The 22,204-nt window shown below is 43.6% G+C and overlaps 2 protein-coding genes across 2 annotated transcripts; one reads left to right on the forward strand and one right to left on the reverse strand.

The window, feature by feature from the left end:
* Positions 1–643: 643 nt before the first annotated feature.
* Positions 644–14,082, reverse strand: LOC103993886 (alpha-amylase 3, chloroplastic). Its single transcript, XM_009414107.3, has 13 exons — positions 13,651–14,082; positions 13,259–13,398; positions 12,644–12,698; positions 12,388–12,510; positions 12,092–12,209; positions 10,259–10,614; positions 8,610–9,373; positions 7,234–7,423; positions 6,373–6,479; positions 4,708–4,957; positions 2,801–2,923; positions 1,513–1,680; positions 644–1,173 (listed from the first exon to the last, which is right to left on the reverse strand). The coding sequence occupies exons 1-13, from the start codon at positions 13,936–13,938 to the stop codon at positions 1,015–1,017; spliced, it is 2,841 nt and encodes a 946-aa protein (XP_009412382.2). The 5' UTR covers positions 13,939–14,082; the 3' UTR covers positions 644–1,014.
* A 1,088-nt stretch (positions 14,083–15,170) lies between these two features.
* On the forward strand, positions 15,171–18,935 carry LOC135680679 (protein QUIRKY-like). The gene has a single exon (XM_065194781.1). It carries the CDS (start codon positions 15,554–15,556, stop codon positions 18,779–18,781), a length of 3,228 nt encoding a protein of 1,075 aa, XP_065050853.1. The 5' UTR covers positions 15,171–15,553; the 3' UTR covers positions 18,782–18,935.
* The last annotated feature ends 3,269 nt before the right edge of the window (positions 18,936–22,204 follow it).

Below are 22,204 nucleotides of genomic sequence, written 5' to 3' on the forward strand. Positions count from 1 at the left end.
CTTGCAACCGATGAAAATGCTAAAACAAGGTTACGTGATAAATTGCTTGGCTTTCTGATGAAGATAGTAATTATGATAAGATTCGACTGACGTCAGATGACGCCTCACGCAACAACACTTGATCAATGCAGATCGGAACGTCGACCAAGGCACATTAACATCTTGCCAAAGTTCAATTCTTCACGCCACGCCAACACAAAGTCAGACGCTACCGGTCTGTCCCCTGCAAGCGGGCAGCTCAGGAAACAATAAGCTTCCCTATAAATACCCTCTTGTTCATCAGAGAGAGGGAGGGATAGACAGACACACAAAAACACTTCTTCATCTGAAACCCCCTCCACATCTGCTAACTCGATCGTCGGAGGGGTCAGGCCGAGCACCTCGGCCCGACCTTTGTGCAGGTGCGAAGCCGAAGGTCCCCTCCGGACACACAGGCGATGAGCTCCTGTCCGGAGGAGATGGCTACACCGTCCTGATCGGACACCGCACCCGATCGCCTCAGCGGGCTCGAGGAACGCCCCAGGGAGATCCCCGTCGTCCGAACCCGAACCGAACCCGAACCAGGGCCATAGCTCAAAGTTGTTTCCCACGACACTTTCTTTCACAAGCAAATCATACGCTTCCCGAACAAAATGACACAAAATAGGGAACTGTGTTCTGAAATAAAATAAAAGGATATATGAATAGGCACATATACAACACACAACATGAGGTTCTGGTTTTAGTTTTACATGTGATAGAGACTGGTTTCTGATACATATAAGGGTAATGAATAGGCACAAGAATGCGTTGCACAAGTGCAATCTGTGCTCTAAAGGGATACTTGATGAAATTAATTGGTAATAAGAACCTATGCCTGGGGCTCCAAATGTTGGGGCCCCGTCTCATATAATTGTAACAATCCTCCTCCGTATTATTATTATTCTACGAGGTCTGATAGCTGAAACCTCGGAGCATCGGCTTAAAGATCCCAACTAAATAATAAGGGGTTAGAGATGATGATATGCCTGGTGTTCATGATGTTTCCCACACTTTATAATCTCTTCCTTCAGCTGCTACAACCCATTTTGTAGGACCATCTGGTGGCTCATAATGTCCTGGCCCAATTTTGACTGCTAACTTTCCGTCGATCTCAGCCGCATAGACGTCCCTCTCTGCCTTGACGATCTTCACCTGGACCACATCATACAACCAATCATGTTAGGATTAGCCAGCTTATCAAATGAATTACTGAAAAAAAAAATCACTTTATTATGTTTCTGTTTTCTTTTTTTCATTTTCTTTCCTTCTCAGATATTCATCGATATTTAATCGATTTATATCAGAATGGGGAAACAACGTTGTAGTTGTAGGTGCTTCGATGCACCAACAAATGCCCATGAAGAAACCTTTATATGGGATGCGACCAACAATTATCCTACCACATCCGTGTGACTTATCAGACATCCGAAACATGAGACTCGGCCAGAGAAATATGCAAAAAAATGTCATCTGAATGCAGAAAACTCATACCGTGCTCCTGCAGTGAATCTTGTTTTCATTTCTGACCGAGATCAATCTAGATATCTCTTGCTGGTAGTGAGAGAAAATGTGGTCATAGAAGACTGCTGGTGTGCCAGGATGCGTTAAGATATATGCATATCCTTGCATCTCCTTTCCAGATGGGAATCGCCAATGACCCTGTGGAAGAAACACACTAAACCGTCAGCAAATTTTCCATGACAAGAAGAGACTGATAATGCTCTGGTAGATATTAGAAGGACTGCCTGTGGAAGAAACACACTGAACCGTCAGCAAATTTTCCATGACAAGAAGAGACTGATAATGCTCTGGTAGATATTTGAAGGACTGCAGCCATGAGGCTGCAAATTGAGGTTCAACAAGCTGTGGATGTCAATCATAACTGGAATTTTTCCTTATCAAGTAGTTAGTCAATGATTGCAGATGCAAAACTAGCTGGTAGTATAGAAAACAGCAATGTTCAAGCTCAATTAACAAGCAATTGGAGAACACGCTGAATCTTGAGCGCTTAAACTCAATTTTTCACTACAGTTTTCAGTCAACTAACAGGTTTCTTTCTATGCATCTCAGATTCTCCCCCAAGGCTTCCTAATGAACAATAAGGCTAAAGGAAACAGGGAAAGGCAAATTACCACTTCAAATGACACTGATACCATGCTTAGTGTATAGCTTACGTTTACCAACATGTTGGCATATTACAATCTAATGGTTGATAGGTTGGAAGTGGCAAGTCAGTAGTTTAACAAAAAGGAAGGAAACATATAAGATATATAACTCACGGATTAACATTTGAAACTTTGAACACACCCAACAATGAAATCTATAACTTCCCATAACTTACCTGGAATTTACATAATGAGTTAAAAAGTTAAGAATGTTGATCTTGTCTAAACCTGTTGGTGACGTGTAGCTAACATTCCTTTTCCTATAAGGAAACAGTAGTGTACAGTGATTTATGACAAATAACACAAGAAAATAAATAGATTATGAACTGAAAGGCAAAGTCAATGTGCCAGCTATGCTTCATAAGAAGTTTGATAAAGGACAAAATCATGAATGAGCATTTATCTATCAGGCTTCGGACAAAGAGAATACGATTAATTTATCCATTTACGCTTGCAAGTTTCATTGCATATGTTTATGGTACTGATTCATTAGTAAATAAATCAATTATTACATGCATATTAACCCATAAACCCTAGTCTTTCCAGTGAATGAAAGATCATGGTAAGGATTAACTATCTTCAAGTCACAATATAGAATTAAGATCATTCCGTACCTGAGTGGAGCCAGTGTCATGATTCTCTATGAAAGTAACGGCACGAGATGCCCACCAGCCTACTACTCCAGGAGGTTTCCCATTTTGATCAGACAATCGCCAATACTCACATTTTTCCAGAGCCTGTAAGAAGAAAAAAATTTAGGTTGTCCACAGTACTTATACTATGATAATATAAAGCAACTTATAAAAATTTATAGTATAAATTAACACAGTTTTGAACAAAGTTGTCACCTTATAAAGAATGCTGATGATGTCATGTAGAATATGAGTGAAGATGAAAAATCAAAACTAATCAATAATGACACTCATTGTTTAAAATATATATTTTCTAGGCACATGTTCTCAGTTTTCGGACATGTGATAGGCCTTTCCCCCTAGTTATAAAATCACTTGTCCCCTGAATATGTTAAAAAGTCTAACTTATTTTCTAGAAATTATGGCTTGTGTGCATGACCATAGCCTAGTAAATTAAAGGATTCTGTGTGATGATGACAGGTACATACTTTTTAATTTAAAATATATGAACAGAGAAGCTACTTTCAGAGGTTGTATATGGGCATACCAATTCTTAACCTTTGTTTTGAAGCATAAAGAGGGTACGCACAAAGCCTGGTTAAAGTTTACAAATCAACTACTGATTTGGAAAACACAAGCCACAAGGTCCCTATTTTAGTTTCATAAATCTTTTCCAACCATCGAGCCCAATCGAGGGCAATATCATTAATCAAATTAAGAGTCATCAAATCTCCTCTTACCAGTTCTAAGAAAGTTTTCTCAAGTCTTCCTCACTACAATATCTCCCATGACCGAAAGTTTTATCAATGCATATGCAATCTCCTTTAAAAATCTTCATACCACACCTTAAATGGTTTTCCCTCATTTATCTTCAATAGGAATAACCCTATTTTTTCTCTGGAAGCTGGCGATTATTGTTCTTTTCTCTAGTAATAATCTCTCTATCAAACTATATATGTTATTTCCTAATTGTCGAATGTTTTGACCCTAAAAGTATAAACCTTATAGATATTTTACTAATTCTTTTTCTTTTAATTTGAAGAGGGCATGATGACCACACAACACTACTGATTTCAATTTGCTCTTAGATCAAGCCTATTGGTGATTGGAAATAGCCACCAAATATTTGAGGTGCAATTAGAACAATATATTATTTTTAGGATGCCCAATGAATAACTGAAGGATCACCTAGACATTGTGTTGAAAAGGGGCAGCATCGAAACCTATGCACAGGAAAGACCTCATTCCCTAAAATTTCCTTCCATGTGTAATGATGCTTGGATGACCTAGCCAAATATCGTTAAACTCTGCATGTATATCAAGCCATAGTAGGTTGGAAAAATTGGCATGTACCATCAAAGAAAGACACCTCCAGAAGGATATGTAACTATCAAGCTAGATGCTACTTCATTATGTTTCTTTCCTAGGGGAAAAGGGATGTCCATTTTTATTGTAGGTTATTTCAGTCACCATCTTCAATGCAGAGAATAGATCTGTCAAAATCAACCTTGATATCCATGGTTAGTTTTAGTTGTGTGTTTGTCTTGCAACTAGCAAAGATAGTCTTTGCATTACAGCCTAAGAACTAATCTTTAAATTTTCAGATAAATAAGCAAAAATGTATGGTACTGCAGCACAGGAAACATGACTTCACTTTCTAAAGCCTCAAGTTCTGAGTATTCCTTTGTACAAAATCATTAAATCCATCTAAATGGATGTGTAGTTCACATTTTCAGAACCCTCGAAGGAGAGAAAAATATATTGACAAGCAGATATCCATCTCATCTAACATGTTTCTATGGTAAATTCCATGAAAAGCAGCATAATTTATGAACAGTGGCAAAGAATAAGATATGAACAAATAAAAGGGTCATAAGCTGTAATCTTACACTGTGGAGGATTCCTTTTGTGGTGACATCGAAGGCACCCGCAGTTCCATTTGTAGCATTTATCCAATCAACAATCCTTTGTCTATGAGCATCTTGATTATGGTCCATGTCACCATATGTATAACTTAATGAGTCCCAATACTCACCCACAGCAAAATATGGTTCAGTTGCTTCCATGTAGTCTTTTACATAACCACCCCAAAACCCACGGACAAAATCTAATCTCCATCCATCATATCCAACTTCTTTTCTGTAATCGTAGCAAGTACAGAATGAGCATGAATGATATAGCTGTGATGCAAAAAATGTCAAATATTTCATTGTGGCATAGAAACCATCAACTAACATCCAAACATGCTATTCACTTCCAGAACACACATCATTCTTCTCACTAGCTAAAGCATTGATGCTAATGATTTTGAAAATTGATAAAAATAGCCTATTCTGACAAGAATTTAAAATCCAACACTTGTAATAAGGGACATAAGTATGCACTCTGACATTCACAAATCATCACTTTGAAACCCAACCAGGACTAGAACACCATACTTTCCAAGGGACCATAATGAAACAGAAGGTACCAAGCCTTCTCTCAAGTGAAATTGGCCCTTCTTCTGAGTTGTGCATTATCTCAACAACATGGGAAAGGCAAATATATATTTACCAGTTTCAAGAAATTATCTTCAGTGCTAATTCAAGACAGGCTCAAGCAGCCAGACTCACCTTTAGTGAAGTACGACCTCAGGGTTGATAGTGCCTAGGGCATGCTTCACCATGCAAAGGTTTCCTCGAAGAATTTACAGCATTTTCAGACTAGTATCAACAAAAAATTCAACAAATCCTTCTACTTGTATGAGAAATTTTGACATTTTCAGTAAAGATTGAAATGCCTACTCGTATATTTAGTCACTCCTGCCTGTCCTTTTCCCTTTTTTTTACCTGATCTACTACCGGTAACCATATTTAGTCACAATAATCATGCAGGAACACCAAAAGATACAAGTCATACAACAAATTCCAGGATCAGCAGTCTATATAAGCCCCCTGGTGATTTTAGTAAAGAATGATAACTTCCATCATACTCCATTAGACACAGGTTATATCACGCCATAATACATGTAGCCGTAGGTATCAAATTATTAGGGCACATTAGGCATCTTTCACAACTGTCTGTCAAGTGGGACCAAACATGCCAAGTATGATTAAGTTTCTAAAGGATCTGTAAAAACTTACAAACGTTGGTTGCAATATTCACACCCTTGTGCCATCACTGGCCTAGATATTAATTTCACGAATTATTGTAGAGACCAAGAATGCTGACAAATATTTAGCTTCAAGTTAACACAAATTAACTGATACTGGATATGAAATAATATTATGTACCCTCAAGCCATGCTAAACGATGTATGTATGTCAAGGATCAAAATAATCTAGTGAGTCAGCCAATAGAATTTCTGCCGAGTCTTGTGTAGTTTATTTGTGCTTCAGCAGCTCAATACACTTCTTGACATCAAATTTCGGAAACAGGATAATCATGCAAACATAAAAGTCTTATAAACAGAAATAGCTTAGTATGACAGAACAAAATAGCAGAATGTTAATTTGCCAACATTATCACAAGACAGTTTCTGAATAATATTAAATAAAAAAAGGAAATCAACAGACCTCAACCAGCAGAGCCACTCTTTCAGGTCCCTCCTGACAAAATCTTGAGAGTGGTCAATATTCGGGGCAGCATGAAAATTATCTCCACTGCTTTTGTTACCCCTTCCCTAGGAAGAAGGGAAAAAAAAAAAAGGAAACAGTAAGTTGTGTCCAGAAGATGGAACCCTCAATCATATGCATGAAGTTACAAATACCTTCCAATTCTACCATGGGTTCCCCTAATGAATGTGTATTAAAACTTTAGCCCAATCATGGGGGTACTTTCATAATTTGAGCCAATGACACTGAGGTTAAATTTAGTCTAAACACCTAACCTGAGGCCTTTAGCTATATCTTTTCTTGTAAATCTATTACAGTCTAGCATTACATCATAAGTTGCTTGCCATGATATATGACATGAACTTTCTCCCATACCATAACCTTTCTTCTGTATGCTACAATATTGGCCATGTCATCCAAATCTCTGTACACGTGAAGGAGAAAAGCTACCAGAATTGTTATAAAACTACAATTTGAATAATTTTTAAAAATGGTTCAAATTATAACTCGAATTTATGTAAATAATAAATCAGAAAAAAAGACTTTAAGCTTACCAAACAAGAGAACTACGTCTGTTTGTACAGTAAACAAAAGCATTTCAAGTATACCAAATCTAGCAAAATATTATATGTTGGAATAGTGTAAGTTATTATTGTGACAAAACTAAGTTCTCCAACTAATCCATCCAAGAACTCAACAAATATAGCACTCATAATAAACCAATATAGATAGGAGTCATGTTAACTCATCTTTAATGTAATTTAGAAATTTTTGAAAGAAAATGCAAATAAACTGTTTTACCCATATTCTGTTAAACATTACCTGGAAGTGAGGATCATCAGCAACAATAGCACGATCATCCCAATTCAATCGGCCTCCGAAAACGTTCCAAATTCCATTCTTATTCTGGTAATGTGCACATCGATGGTTTAAGACAGCATCACCAAGAACCTTAATGCCCACTTCATGGAAACTATTTACAAGATCCTTCAGCTCTTCCAAGCTTCCATATCTGAATGTTTCCACAATATACACCATTAGTCCTACTTGCTGCATTTGATTTGTCAATCAGGTCTTTATAATCCTAATGTACAAAGCTGAATGAACAGAAATGAGAAAAGTATACCTCAATTCAGCTTCAGCACAATTGATAAGGCAAACATATGTTTCAAAGAAATAAGAACCCGAAAGGTCATCAATCATGATAATACATCCATGCTTGGCATTAGAAGGGTTACACAGTTGGACTGTCATCTTTTTCTAACTGGCAATATATATTAAAAAAGCCCTGAGAGCAACTACATCAATGATGCATGATGAGATCATGAGGAAGGATACAAATCCTACATAAAGGAAGACAATTATGAAACTTGGAGTATTTAATAGACCACATATTATCAGTTCTTCAAAGTTATATCACTATTGATAACTTCTTATCAGAAGACTATTGGTCTTTATAACCTATAAAGTTGAATAATTTTGTAAATCGTCTAAAGTCACTATAGGGATACTGCACAACATTCCAATCAGTTATCTCATGTTTGAAAAAGAACCTCATTTAAAAGGGAATACTTGTTCTTGATGACATAACACTTCACCGTAAGGAAAGGAGTAGTCATGCAAAGGCTCGTCGGTTATGCAAAGGCTATGCAAAGGGAAGGGAACTTCACATTTACCTTTCTTTCTTGCTTCTACGAAAGGGAACTTCACATTACGAGCTCGTCGGTTATGCAAAGGCTAGAAGAAGACTGCAGAAAAAATTGTCCGTATCATTTACCTTTCTTTCTTGCTTCTACGAATTTTTCTTTGGTAATGGGAGTGAATTCTAAGGTGGAAGCATTCATGGGCCTCATATATAATTCAGTTGTTCTATTTGACATATTTGGGACAGTATATTCTTCAAGCAATCCTCATATGGAAAAGCTTGAATTTCACTGAAAATCATTCACGATAGTTCAATAATATTTAGCAAGTGACACAGACCAGTTAATGTAAGAGTAACGGTAAGATGGTAAGTTCTATTTTCTTGTAAGTGGAAATCCACACATCAAAAACTGTACTTTCAGCTTAAATTGTCCGTAGTAGTTAATAGAATAACTCCTATCTTAAACTAATTTCCACACCCAAATGAGTTAAATAGATTGTTCTACCTTTACTATGAAATAAACATCAAAAGCTTTCCTGCAATGTATCTGTACCTGGAATTTAAATTGTATAAATCCTTTGGCATGTACCCTTCAGGAGATACAGACTCAGTGGGTGGTGGTAGCCAGATGACTGTAAAACCTAATGAAGACAATTCCTTGGCCTTGTCACTAAGCTCGGAATACCATCTTCCCGATTTGTGAGATTCCCAGTTAAATCCTTGACACAGAATTTCATACCCAGAGCCTGTTCCTGAAGACAATTTTACAGCAGGCTTCAGCAGCTCAGTGTCAGAAGCCAACTCCACAAAACCTGGAATGGAGATCCTGAAGATACTATAAGCTTCTGCAGCCAATTTCTCAATTTCTTGTAGAATGTTTTCCTGTGCTTCCTTGCTTTTAGCTCGTTTACCTTTTTCTGATGATATATCAGTTACTAAATGTCTTATCTCCTTGATAATTTCATCAGTATATGCAACAGCTTCTATGAGCTCCTCAGGACCTTGGGGCTTCATGGGTAAACTATTGATGTTTTGGGGATCACTTGCTTCCAGTGATTTATTCTGCAGTGGGTATGAATTATTTGGTGATAGAATGTTTCTCACATCATGAATCTCTGTACCTGCCTGCTGTTCATGTACAATATCATCACTACCAATTTCAGCAGTTGTGCTACTCACACTTCCAATTGGGATGAAAAAATCAGTTCCATTGTTATTCAACCATGTGTATTCATTAAGTTTGAGCACAAAAACCACACCTGAAGTTCCTTGATCCACCAAAAATAATCCCCAGCTACCAAGGCCATCTGGTTTTGGCTGCAAGATAAATGTGATATAACAAGTGGTTAGCACAAGGAGAAAGAAAAGAGTCTTCCATTACTACATTTCAAGCAAAATATTCACATGAAATGAAATTGAATCATGTAGATTAGCCACTTGGTCCAGGTCTGAATCAGAGTCCATTAGCAGTTGCAACATGCAAACATAATAGGAAATTTATATTACTAATGTAGATTCAGCTAGTTGATCCCAGCATGCCCAACTCTAGCAATTTTTAACATATATGCAAGATTTGCTAACAAGAAGGCACCATGTACCAAAGTCCATTAGCAGTTGCAACATGCAAACGTAACTGAGATGATTATAGGACAAATACTGATTCAAGCAATGAATCACAGCATGCCCAACTGTAGCAATTCTTAATCATATATGCAAGATTTGCAAAGAAAACTGCACTATATGTCATTCTGTCTCATTATCTGCCATTTTAAGACATCCAAATTGGGAAACACCTTTATATAATGGAGCAAATGGTAAGCTAGATAGGATTTTACATGCAACCTAAAACATCTGTTATGAGGGCAAACACTAGGAGTATAAGCAAGATATACAGAGCCTTACAATTAATCATGTCACTAGTGAATTCTTCTAATTCATATCTTCATTTGTGAAATTGCACCATGAAAGAACTCCTAAATATACATTTATCATCAAGAAAATTAGAAATAAACAAAAAAGAAAGTTAGTTACAAGATATAACTATTAATATTTCTATTCATCCCAGTTGCATCACTTTTCAACTCTGTGCTCTAAAAGATATTGTATATTGCATTTAGAAGTCTCTAGGACAAACCTATTTATTAAATGAATATGTGAACACTGATTTCAAGTAGACATTTTAATCATTTTACTTCACTTTACCTGTAGTAAAGTTTGAAGAGCCTTATGCCGAAAGACTTTGGTTGCTGGTGGATGTGGGGTAGATGGGATTACCCATTTTCTCCCATCGTCCTTACAGACACCCCAATGAATTACGACATTGCCAGGCAGATCTGTGTCAAATTGCACAATGTTCTTATCTGTCTTATCACTACTCCTCACAGAGACTGTCATATGGTTGGGAACAAACTCTTCTTTTAAGATAGGAAATTCTTTGTAAATTGGTGCAATGCATCTATTCTGCTTCACAACATTTCCATCTTCATCATCAGGGTCTTCTTTTTTGGAAGTAGACTCTTCAGCTTTCAGCAGCAGGCTAGATATCTGGTCAAAACCACCTGAAGATACAGAGAAATTAAGTCATCGCTGTTGTCAGCTAGACCAGATACCTTCACCATTATCTTAAGTAGAGGAGAATTCCTCAGACATTGAATACAAAAGTTGCACAGAACAAACGAGCATCGATATTTAGTGACACTGGTAAATAATGTTAGGTAACCAAGACAATGTTACTTATCCCACACTGATAAAGAACAAAGAGTAGCCAACACAGTTCTAGCTGTATATTTGAAGGCATTACAGATAAAATAAAAAGGTACCTCATATGAATCTCTTCTAAGAAATCATATTTTTCAGCTGAAACGTCTAGCAGAGAAGTTGCACACTGACTAACAAGTGGTTTTTATACTAAAACTATTAATTTTGTCGTCAATAAGGGCACCATTTATTTGTCTTGGTACGTAGAAGTTAGAACCAAGGTTGTTACTTGGTGGCAAGCAAAACACAGCTGGGCAGCCTAACCCATTGGTGATCAAACAGGATAAAGAATAAAGAAAAACCCAAGAAGAAAATGTTGGAGACTTCCTCCCTTTTCGGCCAAGCTTCATCAGAACTAAAGCCCACCATTCTTAAATCTGCCCAAGAGATGATCTGATATCAACTGTCTTTCAATAATTTTACCTCATACAAATTCCAGTATATCCCCAAGAAGATAACCCCTTGCTTACTCGCCTTTTGTGTTCTCTCATATATCCTTTCACGTTGCACTTACAAGTTACAACTATGAGAGGAAAAAAAATTGCGATCAAATTTTGAGAACATGGCATAAGACATGATACATTCCAATGTAACATGCTCCAGCAACTAAGACATACCTTTTCCTTACTTGATAATTTCTGCGACTATGCATAACTTTTAGCCATTACACGGTAGTCATCATCATCATCTTTTTTAAGCAACAACTAGAGAGGGTAGGTATTTTGACTTAGAACAATTTAATACACATACATTTGATTTAGAAGAAGCTCAACATTGTTATTTTCCAGAGCCTAATTGGTTGGCAAGCCATATACACTTTAAGTATAACATAGCAGGTGATTCTCTAACCACTAGAGAAAAGCTATGGTTACTCTGGCAGTTTGATTAAGTGGGAGATAATCATCCCTTTGGAGTTTCCACATATAGTGACCTAGGAGATAATCATCCTTTTGGAGTTTCCACATATACTGGCTTAGGAGATGTTTATATGACAATGTGTAACTGTTTTCTATCTGTAGGCTAACTCATCAAGGAAATTTACCAATTAGCACGATTACAAATATGATTAATATTACAATATCTAGATTTGACAAAACTACATTATGTGACAACAAAACCTTTGCTTGCAGAAAAAAGAATAAGTGTTTTAGACTTATACTTTATCTATTGTTCTTTTCCCTACATCCATGATTGTCTAAGACTCTAAAACAGATTTATTCTAGAAATCAGTTTAGTTGCAACTGTGCCTAAAATACATGATGAGGTAGAGATTATAACCTGGCCATATGCTCAAGCCTTGATTTCCACCTACACTGTTGGCCACTTCAAAATAGTCTGTAAAGGATATTCTGAAATCCCTTCCCTTGTGCTGAAACCATGCTCCTGTTTCTTCTTCCTATCAGTGCACATTAAACATTGAAAAAAAAAAGTTACTTGAGTCAATTATCTGACAGCATGGCTACTGAATAAGTGATTCACAGAACTTCAGGTTTCAATTGACCATCACTTACATATCCTAACGACCAAGCAACTCATGTATATCTGACTAAGATGAAAGTAAATGTATGTCGTACCTTTAAAACAAAATGAATTGCTGCAATCGGGGTGTTGCTGTCAAATTCGATCTGCAGTTCGTGAAGTGCCTGCCTTTCGGATTGGGATGATAATCTCTTCAAAGGTGTTTCTATTGCATAGTCCTAGGAGTAACCACCAATGTTGCCACCATATAAGTTGATCAAAGAAAAAAAAAAAACTCCAGCACATGAAGTAAATAACAAAATCACAGGCCAAAAAAGGAGGGAAGTGATAGTTAAAATGAGAAAATATTACCTTAATAAGGACAGACTCGGGTGGTCTCATTTCAGGAGGAGGTTGATCCCATTCGCTGCAAATTTATGCATGTAAAATCACAAAGGATACGTATGTGCATCACACGTTAGAGTTACAAATTTACACAGCACAAAAAACATTAAGTCGTATAATTATGGTCACAGGACTACTTTTGATCCACCTACCAGTCCAAAGTCATTATTTACAAAGAAACAATTTTCAATATGCACACTATACTCAGCAAATAACAGCAAATATAAGTATCTTGACGTTTTTCTTTTACAGAAAGAATATGTCAGCAATTTATATATATCGTGCGGCAAATTTTAAGCTGGAAAAAAGTTGTACACACTTGATTTTGAGTTCAATTATGGTATGTTAATGCCCCAGTAGGATTTCAAGAAATTGTAAACGGTAACAGTTGTAATCGTAAGTTAAACAGATCCATAGGTAAAGTTACTTTTGTTTGTTTTTTTGGCTTTTTGACTTAAACAAGGGACAAAAGGTACAAAAAGGAACCCTTTATGTTCTTTACGATAAAATAAAAGATCAGCACGCCAAAAAGAAAGAAGTAAAGAACAGATTGGTGCTACTGAAAAGAAACACAAAGCTTGCCTTCCAAGATCATCGCAGTAGCTAACTCCCCAGTGAAGAGTCCACTTCCCTTCCAAATTACAACCGATGGTCAACCGCCATTTGGACACTTCCTCCTCGGCGACTGCTGGATCCAATCTCACCGTTATCTTCCCCTCCACCTGCCATCGATCCCCAATCAACCAATTAAAACACAAGGACGGAACCAAACATGGAAGATCTACAAACTTAGCAACCCAGATTAGATCTCAAGGTCAATGACGCGAGCCGTACAACTTAAGATTCGATCGGAAACCAAATAGCCACTGAATGGATCATCTTCGCAAAAAAATTCCTCCGACAGCAACGAAATCAATCGACCGCCAACAAAGAAGGGGGAAAAGAGAAAGAGAAAGAAAAAGAAAAACACTGACCGTCTGAGACCGCTTCAAGGAGAGGGTCTCCGAGAACAGGATCTCGGTGTTCTCGACGTCGGCGAGGGACGGGGTCTGGGCCAAACCAGCCCGAACGACGGGGCGGACGCGCGCCCGACCCGCCTGAGAGAATTTAGAGCTGGAGATGGATAGGAAGGCAGGCGCCGGGGAGCGAATCGGGCGCCGGAGGAGCAGTGATCGCCGCGGACCTCGAGGCCATGCGAATCCGCGGCGACGGTGCCCCTGGGGAGGGCAGTGGAGGACCGGCTTGGAGCGAACGAGCAACATCGGCGAACGGTGGGGGAGAATCGAGAGACGGAGGAGAAGGAAGCGAAGAGATTTTTCAGGAGAAGAAGCGCAACACCGACCAGGAAAAGATGCCTCTATGAAAGCAGCGTTGGGGATATCCTCCACTCCTCATTCAATTACGTGGAGAAGATACGGAGCCATGGCTCCTTTAATAGCCAACCAGAAGCGGGATCTGCTACATCAGGTGGTTCGATGGAGGCTTCCAAAACGACCCACGTGGCGGATCGGAGGCTATTCATTGGAGGATCGGAGTACTGGCTACACGCGTTCTCGAACGGGATCCGGCAGTCCCTCGGCGCTCGCGGGGGTATGATCTTGCGACGTACCGCCAAAAGCGGCGGTTACGTGGAAGAGTTCGACGCTAATTGCGTCAGGGGCGGCTGTGGTGTGGCGTGAGTCCGCAAGCGAAGAAATCGTTCGACATGACTCGGGCGACCGACGACACATTTCACGTGGATAAGGAAAAGTTTGATCCGCTTCTAACTGGAGCACAGTGGCGAAACCAACGGGGACACCGTGATTCCACCGCGGGAGTTTCTCTATCTCCCATAAAATAGATGGTTTCTATTGATGATTCAGACAATGATTCATTCGTCTACGGGGGATAGGGATGCAAGACACATGCTTCCAATAATGATAAGAACTAAGATAAATGTAGCAGCATTTCCCAGTGTGTCCATTGGAAAAGGATAGGGACGCCCCGATCGGCAATGAAGAGAAGAAACAGAGGTCAAAAAGGCGAAGACGAATTCATTCTTATCTTTTTGGATATTAATGCCGATCCTTTCATGTGGAAAGAGATCTACAAAAATGGAGGAGTGGATTTGGATAGGACCTGTCATGTGTAATTGGGACCCCCTCACATGTCTAATCCAGTTGGCAACGTATAGGCTCAAAGCCTGTGTCCTCTCTACTGGCCCACCTGATCCACTTGCTTGTTCCGTGAAAAGGTGGGCGGGGAAAAGGATGAAGGGAGAGCGATAGGCTGATGTCATGTGGTGAGTGACATGTGTTGAGGATGGCCCGATGTTGCTCGACGATTGGGCTGCGCGATGGATCTAAATGCTGGCAACCAATCTGAGCTTGGCCCAAAATTGTTGGTCGACTTATCGATGGGCTGAGATCCAAAAGGCGTGAAGCGAATGACGGAAGGGATCGATGTTGATATAAATAGGACCACCGTTTGAAGCACAAGAAGCTGCTGCGGCAAATCATCCATCGTGGCCTTTATTCCTTTGTTCCTCTCAGCTTGAGGAACACAAGTGGCTGGAAACATGATCATAAAAGTGCGGGAGAACAGATTCCGTCTTCCACCGCCACCACACCACCAGCGACAGTTTTCATCGAGACATCAGGGCGGGCGGGCAGCATCTCCGAGACACGAGATTACCTACCGCCAATGTATAGAGCTCAGGAGAAGTCGATGAACGCTGCGTCGACATGGTCAGCGGCCTGCCTTCCTGGTGCAGGATTAGATTGACTTCTCTATGTCCCGAATCCACTTTGGAAAAGGGCGGGAAGCAACCCAACGGCTAACGCAGAAGGAGAACGACAAGCAAGAAAGGAATCAAGAGCAGGATGGAGAGGAGCGTCGATGTCAAGCAACCCAACCATCCATGGTAGAAGAATCCAGGAGCAAAAGCAAAAGGAGAGAGCATCCTCGCCTCTCCTTTCGCCTTTCCTCCTCCCTCATCAGAGAACAAGAAGCAAGAGATCCTCTGCCTCACATGAGAACATGACGAGCCCACCGCTTCCGGTCATCCGCAAGCTCGCCGTCGAGGTCATCGACGCCCGTGACCTCCTCCCCAAGGACGGCCACGGCACCTCCAGCCCCTACGTCGTCGTAGAATTCGATGGCCAGCGGAAGCAAACCCACACCGTGCAGCGCGACCTCAACCCGCAGTGGAATGAGCGCCTGGAGTTCGTCGTCGCCGACGACGTTTCCTTGGAGGACGAGGAGCTCAACGTGGAGGTCTACAACGACAAGCGGATGGGAAGCCCGAGTGGCGCCCGCAAGAACCACTTCCTCGGCCGCGTCCGGATCTACGGCTCCCAGTTTGCCCGCCGCGGGGAGGAGGGGTTGATCTACTTCCCGCTGGAGAAGCGGAACCTCCTCAGCTGGATCCGGGGCGAGATCGGCCTAAAGATGTATTATTACGATGAGCCGATCTCTGAGGAAGGGAAGCCCGAAGGAACTGATCCCGACCAGCTCCCCGCCCCGCAGCACAAACCGGAGGAGCCCAAGGATCCCCCGCCCGATCTCCCTGAGCCCACGGAGACCGCCGCGGAGACGCAGTCCCCGCCGCTGGTCTCCGTGGTGGTGGTGGCGGAATCGCCGCCCCCGACGGCGCACGGTCAGGACGACATGGCGGTGCCTCCGTCGCCGGAGACCACACCGGTGGAGGCTTATCCGCCGGAGATGCGCAAGGCGCAGACGTCGGCGTTCACGGAGAGGGTCCGGGCGTCCAGCAGGAGACCCATGGGCGGGGACTATCGACCGAGGGTCGTGTCAGGGCGGTTCGTCTCCCACAGCGAGGCCGGCGGCGGGAACCACGACCGGTTTCCGCCACCGGTCTACGACCTGGTGGAGCCGATGCAGTACCTTTTCGTGCGCATCGTGAAGGCCCGGGGCCTCCGCCCATGCCACAGCCCGCACGTGAAGATCCGGACGGGGCCGATCGCTGGCCAGTCCTTGCCAGCGCGGGACAGCGGTGCCGGCTGCCCGGAGTGGAACCAGGTGTTCGCGCTAAGCCAGTGCAAGCCGGAGTCGACGCTGGAGATCTCGGTGTGGGAGGACGGGCCCAACGAGGCGTTCCTGGGCGGCGTGTGCTTCAACCTGACGGACGTGCCGGTCCGAGACCAGCCGGACGGCCCGCTCGCCCCGCAGTGGTACAAGCTCGAGGGCGCTAGCGATGACGCGCCGGTCACGGGCGACATCATGGTGGCGGTTTGGATCGGGACCCAGGCGGACGAGTCGTTCGCCGAGTCATGGAACTCGGACGCGCCGTACGTGAGCTACGCCTACACCCGGTCCAAGGTCTACCAGTCGCCCAAGATGTGGTACCTCCGGGCCTACGTCATCGAGGCGCAGGACCTGCGTCTTGCGTCCGCCGCGCCGCTGCCGCCCGGCGTGCCGCACAACGTGCGCGTCAAGATCCATCTGGGTTTCCAGTCCGCGATGACTCGGCGGCCTATCGCCGTGAGCAGCAGCTCGTCGTCCTTATCGTGGATGGAGGACCTCATGTTCGTGGCGTCCGAGCCCCTCAGTAACCACGAGATGATCGTGGAGGTCGAGGACCGGTCGACCAAGGAGCCGGAGCCGCTGGGGTACGCGGTGGTGCCGGTGGTCTCGGTGGAGCAGCGACTGGACGAACGGCAGGCGGTGGCGTCACGGTGGTTCAACCTGGAGTCGACGGCCACGAGGGAGTGCGGAGCGGCGCCCGGCGGCGGCTACCGCGGCCGGATCCACCTCCGACTTTGCTTGGAGGGTGGCTACCACGTGCTGGACGAGGCGGCGCACGTGTGCAGCGACTTCCGGCCGACGGCTAAGCAGCTATGGAAGCCGGCGGTAGGGGTGCTGGAGCTCGGTATCCTGGGGGCTCGCGGCCTGATTCCCATGAAGACCAGGGGCGCCGGCGGGGGCGGCGCCAAGGGCTCCACCGACGCCTACTGCGTCGCCAAGTACGGTAAGAAATGGGTACGGACGCGTACCATCACCGACAGCTTCGACCCGCGCTGGAACGAGCAGTACACTTGGCAGGTATACGACCCTTGCACGGTCCTCACCATCGGCGTGTTCGACAACTGGCGCATGTTCGACGCAGCGGGCAACCGGCAAGACTACCGGATCGGCAAGGTCCGGATCCGGGTATCCACCCTGGAGAGCAACCGGGTGTACACCGCCTCGTACCCGCTGTTGCGGCTTCTGCCGTCCGGGGTCAAAAAGTTGGGGGAGGTGCAACTGGCCGTCCGCTTCGCGTGCGCCGCTCTGCTCCCGGACACCTGCGCAATGTACGCGCAGCCGATGCTCCCCCGGATGCACCACCTACGACCCCTCGGCGTGTTGCAGCAGGATGTGCTGCGGGTGTCGGCGATCATATTGGTGAGCGAGTGGCTAGAGCGGTCGGAGCCGCCGCTGGGGCAGGAGGTGGTGCGGTACATGCTCGACGTGAACTGGCACTCGTGGAGCAACCGACGGAGCAAGGCCAATTGGTTCCGGATCATGGGCGTCATCGACTGGGCCTTCGGTCTGGCGCGGTGGATCGACGACATCCGGCGGTGGCGGAACCCAACCACCACGGTGCTGGTGCACGTGCTGTACCTGGTGCTGGTGTGGTACCCGGAGCTGGTGGTGCCCACGGCATCGCTCTACGTGTTCCTCATCGGGGCGTGGTACTCCCGCTTCCGGCCGCGGGCGCCCGCGGGGATGGACGTGCGGCTGTCGCAGGCGGACATGGTGGATGCGGAAGACCTGGACGAGGAGTTCGACCCAGTGCCGAGCACGAAGCCGGCGGAGGTGGTGAGGGCGCGATACGACCGGCTGAGGATACTGGCGGCGCGGGTGCAGAGGCTGCTGGGGGACTTGGCGGCGCAGGGGGAGCGGGTGCAGGCGCTGGTAAGCTGGAGGGACCCCCGGGCGACGAAGCTCTTCATCGGGGCGTGCCTAGCGGTGGCGCTGGTGTTCTACGTGGTGCCACCCAAGATGATCGCGGTAGCGCTCGGCTTCTACTTCCTGCGCCACCCCATGTTCCGGGACCCCATGCCGCCGGCCAGCCTGAACTTTTTCCGCCGCCTCCCCAGCTTGTCCGATCGGATGCTGTAGTCGTCGCCTCGGGCATCACACCCGAGACTTTGTGGTGCATTCCAAGAAGCAGGGTGGCAGTTGGGAGGAAGACGAACTACCAAAATGAAGATGTAATCACCATTTAGTTGGGGCGGATTAATTTTAAAGAATAAGACACGTATGCAAAATTTCACATTGTTTAGTAGATCAGTGGCTATAACGACTAAAATGAAAGGATTGTGTCACCTCAGCAGCAAACAAAGAGGAAGAATGGGATCGGCCAAAAGGAGCCAGCGAGTGGCTAACAGAATCGGACAGGAATATGAGAGAGACTTGCAACCTTTAGCTGCTCAAAGAGAGGTAAAATGTCGAAACAAAATGCTCCTCAAGCACCAAGGGATTGAAGATGGACGAAAGGTGTAGAGATGCAGCAGCAGCTCTGAGGGCATGAAGCAGGGGGAGTGCTTCTGCCACTAAAGGGCTGGAAGCAGTACAGCGTCCGCCTCCCATCCAAAGAGTAGGTTCCCTGAAGGAAGCCCGTACCTGCAGGTAGATCAGAAGCCACAGACGAGCCATCACATTCGATAACATAGTCAAAACTTACCTGGCCGACATCCAGTCCCTCACCATCATCAGGGGTCTCAACAGGGCTTTCAGGACACTGGGAGGATTCAAAATTGATCAGTGCCAGCGACCATCACCCGAGTGCCAAGAGAGGAAGAATTGAAAACGATATTGGAGATGTTGCTGCAAAAGCTACCAGTATGATAGTGCAAATTACACGATAAGGAGTCACACTACAGATGACAGACAAAGCATGAGTCCATTTGTCAACGAAGAACATTGGAAATGAAGCTCGAAGTGGAGTGCCTATTCCAAGACAATTTCTAAAGGAAAATTTCGATCTTGGGTTAACCTTAAGAAGTCAAATCGCCATCTATCCCTGACAAGCTTAATCCATAGTGCAGAATCTCCAAATGTGTCTATAAGAGCTGCTCACAGTGATGCTGCCTGAGAGACAGTCTGTACCCGGAATCATCATTAGGATGTTGAGACAAGTGAATAGCTTGAATGCGGGTCGTCACCAAACAGAAGATGAAATAAGGAGTTAAAGGAGAGAATCATTCCAGTGATAGTTTGAAATGAGATGGCCAAATAAGGAGTAAAGGAACCTCAATGGTTGGGGAGGTGGCCAATCTTAATAAGAAGTGGTGAAGGGTCTGAGACCACCCTACGGAGGTGAAGAACCGAAATATCATCATAGATAGATTCCCAACATGAATTAAACAAAACTCTGTCTAGTCTTGCAACTACACCAGAAATACCAAATTGATTGTTGAACCAGGTGTATTTCGATCCAGAAAAGCCAGCATAAAAAAGGTTGTCATAGAAAACAAACTGTTTGAAATCCAAGACCGATGAAGAAAGCACAAAAGGACGACCACCCTTTTTCTCATCAGCAGAAAGAATGGCATTCAAATCCCCCCATAGAGAAGCCACGGCACAGAGGACAGATCCAAAGTAGAAAACATTCTTCATAAAGCAGTGTGAACTGAAAAAATTCGACTGTCCTAGATTGCAGAAAGTAGCCATGGATGTGTACCTTCTTCCTCAGTAACAAAGTTAACCGCTTGTGTGTCTTTATAAACTAGAGATGCTCTGAGTTTGAAGGGTTTCCAGGCCACCAGTAGGCCCCCGGATCTTCCTTCAGCAGTCACAGAAACTCCATTCCATGATCGACCTAGCCTCCTCAAAAGAGCTTGAGATTGTAGATCCTGCATATGTGTTTCAAGTAGAACAAACAGATCTAAGTTATGGACTCTATCAAAACTGAAAAAGGGTTTCTTTACACTGTTTCTTAATAGATCCCCTACAGTTCCACGAAATAAAATTTAAAAGGCATGATTATGGAGAAGAAGAGGAGTTATTTCCATTTTCTCCTGCTGGAGCAGACGGTGGTTCAGAGGACAACTTAGATCATTTCTTTTTCTTATGTTTGTGTTTGATTGTGAAGAGGGGAGGAAGGAGACTTCCCTGATTTGGTTGCCGCCTTGCTTCGAGGGAGCCCTGACTGAGTGGAACGTTCCATTCAGGGTCGGATTCGTCCGATGAAATGTCGCTAGTAGCCTTAGCACCTTCCTCCACGACACAGCTGAATGCTTCAGACATTTACCCCACCAGGTCCTCGAAGGAGGGAGGAGAGGGGGGAACTTCGGAGACTGCAACTTCAAATAGTTGCCGGAGAGGGGAAAGCAGGGCAAGGCTTTGAAGTGCTAGTTGCCGGAGCGACCTCGGTTGGTTGATGAGGAGAAGGCTCTGCTGAGACGGCAGATCCACCGATGGGGAAGTAGGAGGGATTCCGGTGGTCTGGGGAGAATGGGTTCCCGGAGAAGGCGTGGAGACACTTGGGGATGTGGGGGAGACGAGGGGGAATGGTCTAGGGGTTCCGCTTCGGGCTCCATCCTCTCACCAAAATTAATTATTCACTGCACAGTATTCCTAAAGAAATAGACAGTCATTTCCAAACCTTTGGCAGTGATTTCAAGGGCCAAGGGGTACATCTTCCATCCTCCATCTCTTCCAACTCAAAGAAAGAATGTCTCCCTGCATCAGTCAATCATCATCAGATAGTTTTTTTTTTTTGAAGGAACGAATTGATGTTAAAAACATTGGAAGTCACCTGTCTTTCGAAAGATGGTAATGAAATAATTTAATTGCATAGAAATTTTAGGATAGAAATAAGTCAACCGAATAGAAACTTCAAGATATGATAGACAATAGCTTGTCGATCATATTACCATGAGCTAATGTCGTTTCAAAACGTAATATGCTGGTAATAAACATGAGCAAAGGATAGGAGTATAACAAGTTAAAATATAAGACATGATTGACAATAACTAAAAGGAAAAAAAAGAGAAGAATAAAGTCAAATATCAGGACATATAAAGCCACCTGGCCTATAGATACAAAAGCTACTTATCATTAACAACTCCTAATTTGTCACACAGTAATAATAAGCCAACTAGAAAATGAGTGATATTCTCTGATGTATATTGTAAGACAAACAAAAAAGACAATATAGGCTCCACAGACAAAAAGAAATAAGGTTCCGACATAGTCACCTTTTCAAAGGTGTGACAGGTAGATGCTTATTTGATTTACTTTTGACTCTCATAAATAGAATCAAATCAGTCAATAAGCTTGGAGTCCTCTGGAGCCATTCAATTAAAGAACAAGGGCATCCAGAGTTGAAATCAGATATGGGTAGAACACTGAATCGTAACCTGACTGTAACCCTCTTGTACATAGCTCATATTGAAGCAATGCAAAAAGGACAAAAATTACATGAGAAACCTAAAAAAGGTAGAAATATAAATAAATGCAATTGACCTCAGGTCAGCTTCGCTTGACCCAATCAAATCATGTTGGCCAGCTCAGTGCATGAGGCTCTTACCAATGTGT

The sequence above is a fragment of the Musa acuminata genome, chromosome BXJ1-8, assembly GCF_036884655.1.
Source record: "Musa acuminata AAA Group cultivar baxijiao chromosome BXJ1-8, Cavendish_Baxijiao_AAA, whole genome shotgun sequence".
Taxonomy (NCBI): domain Eukaryota; kingdom Viridiplantae; phylum Streptophyta; class Magnoliopsida; order Zingiberales; family Musaceae; genus Musa; species Musa acuminata.

What these genes read in the sequence shown, in the direction of transcription:
- LOC103993886 (XM_009414107.3), bottom strand. Translation starts at nt 13,938, where the DNA reads ATGTTGCTCGTTCGCTCCAAGCCGGTCCTCCACTGCCCTCCCCAGGGG. An exon ending in CCTTGAAGCGGTCTCAGACG is followed by an intron (nt 13,399 to 13,650) that starts GTCAGTGTTTTT and finishes GATCGATGGCAG; the next exon opens with GTGGAGGGGAAGATAACGGT. An exon ending in TTATACAATTTAAATTCCAG is followed by an intron (nt 7,424 to 8,609) that starts GTACAGATACAT and finishes GGAAACATTCAG; the next exon opens with ATATGGAAGCTTGGAAGAGC.
- LOC135680679 (XM_065194781.1), top strand. Translation starts at nt 15,554, where the DNA reads ATGTCAAGCAACCCAACCATCCATGGTAGAAGAATCCAGGAGCAAAAG.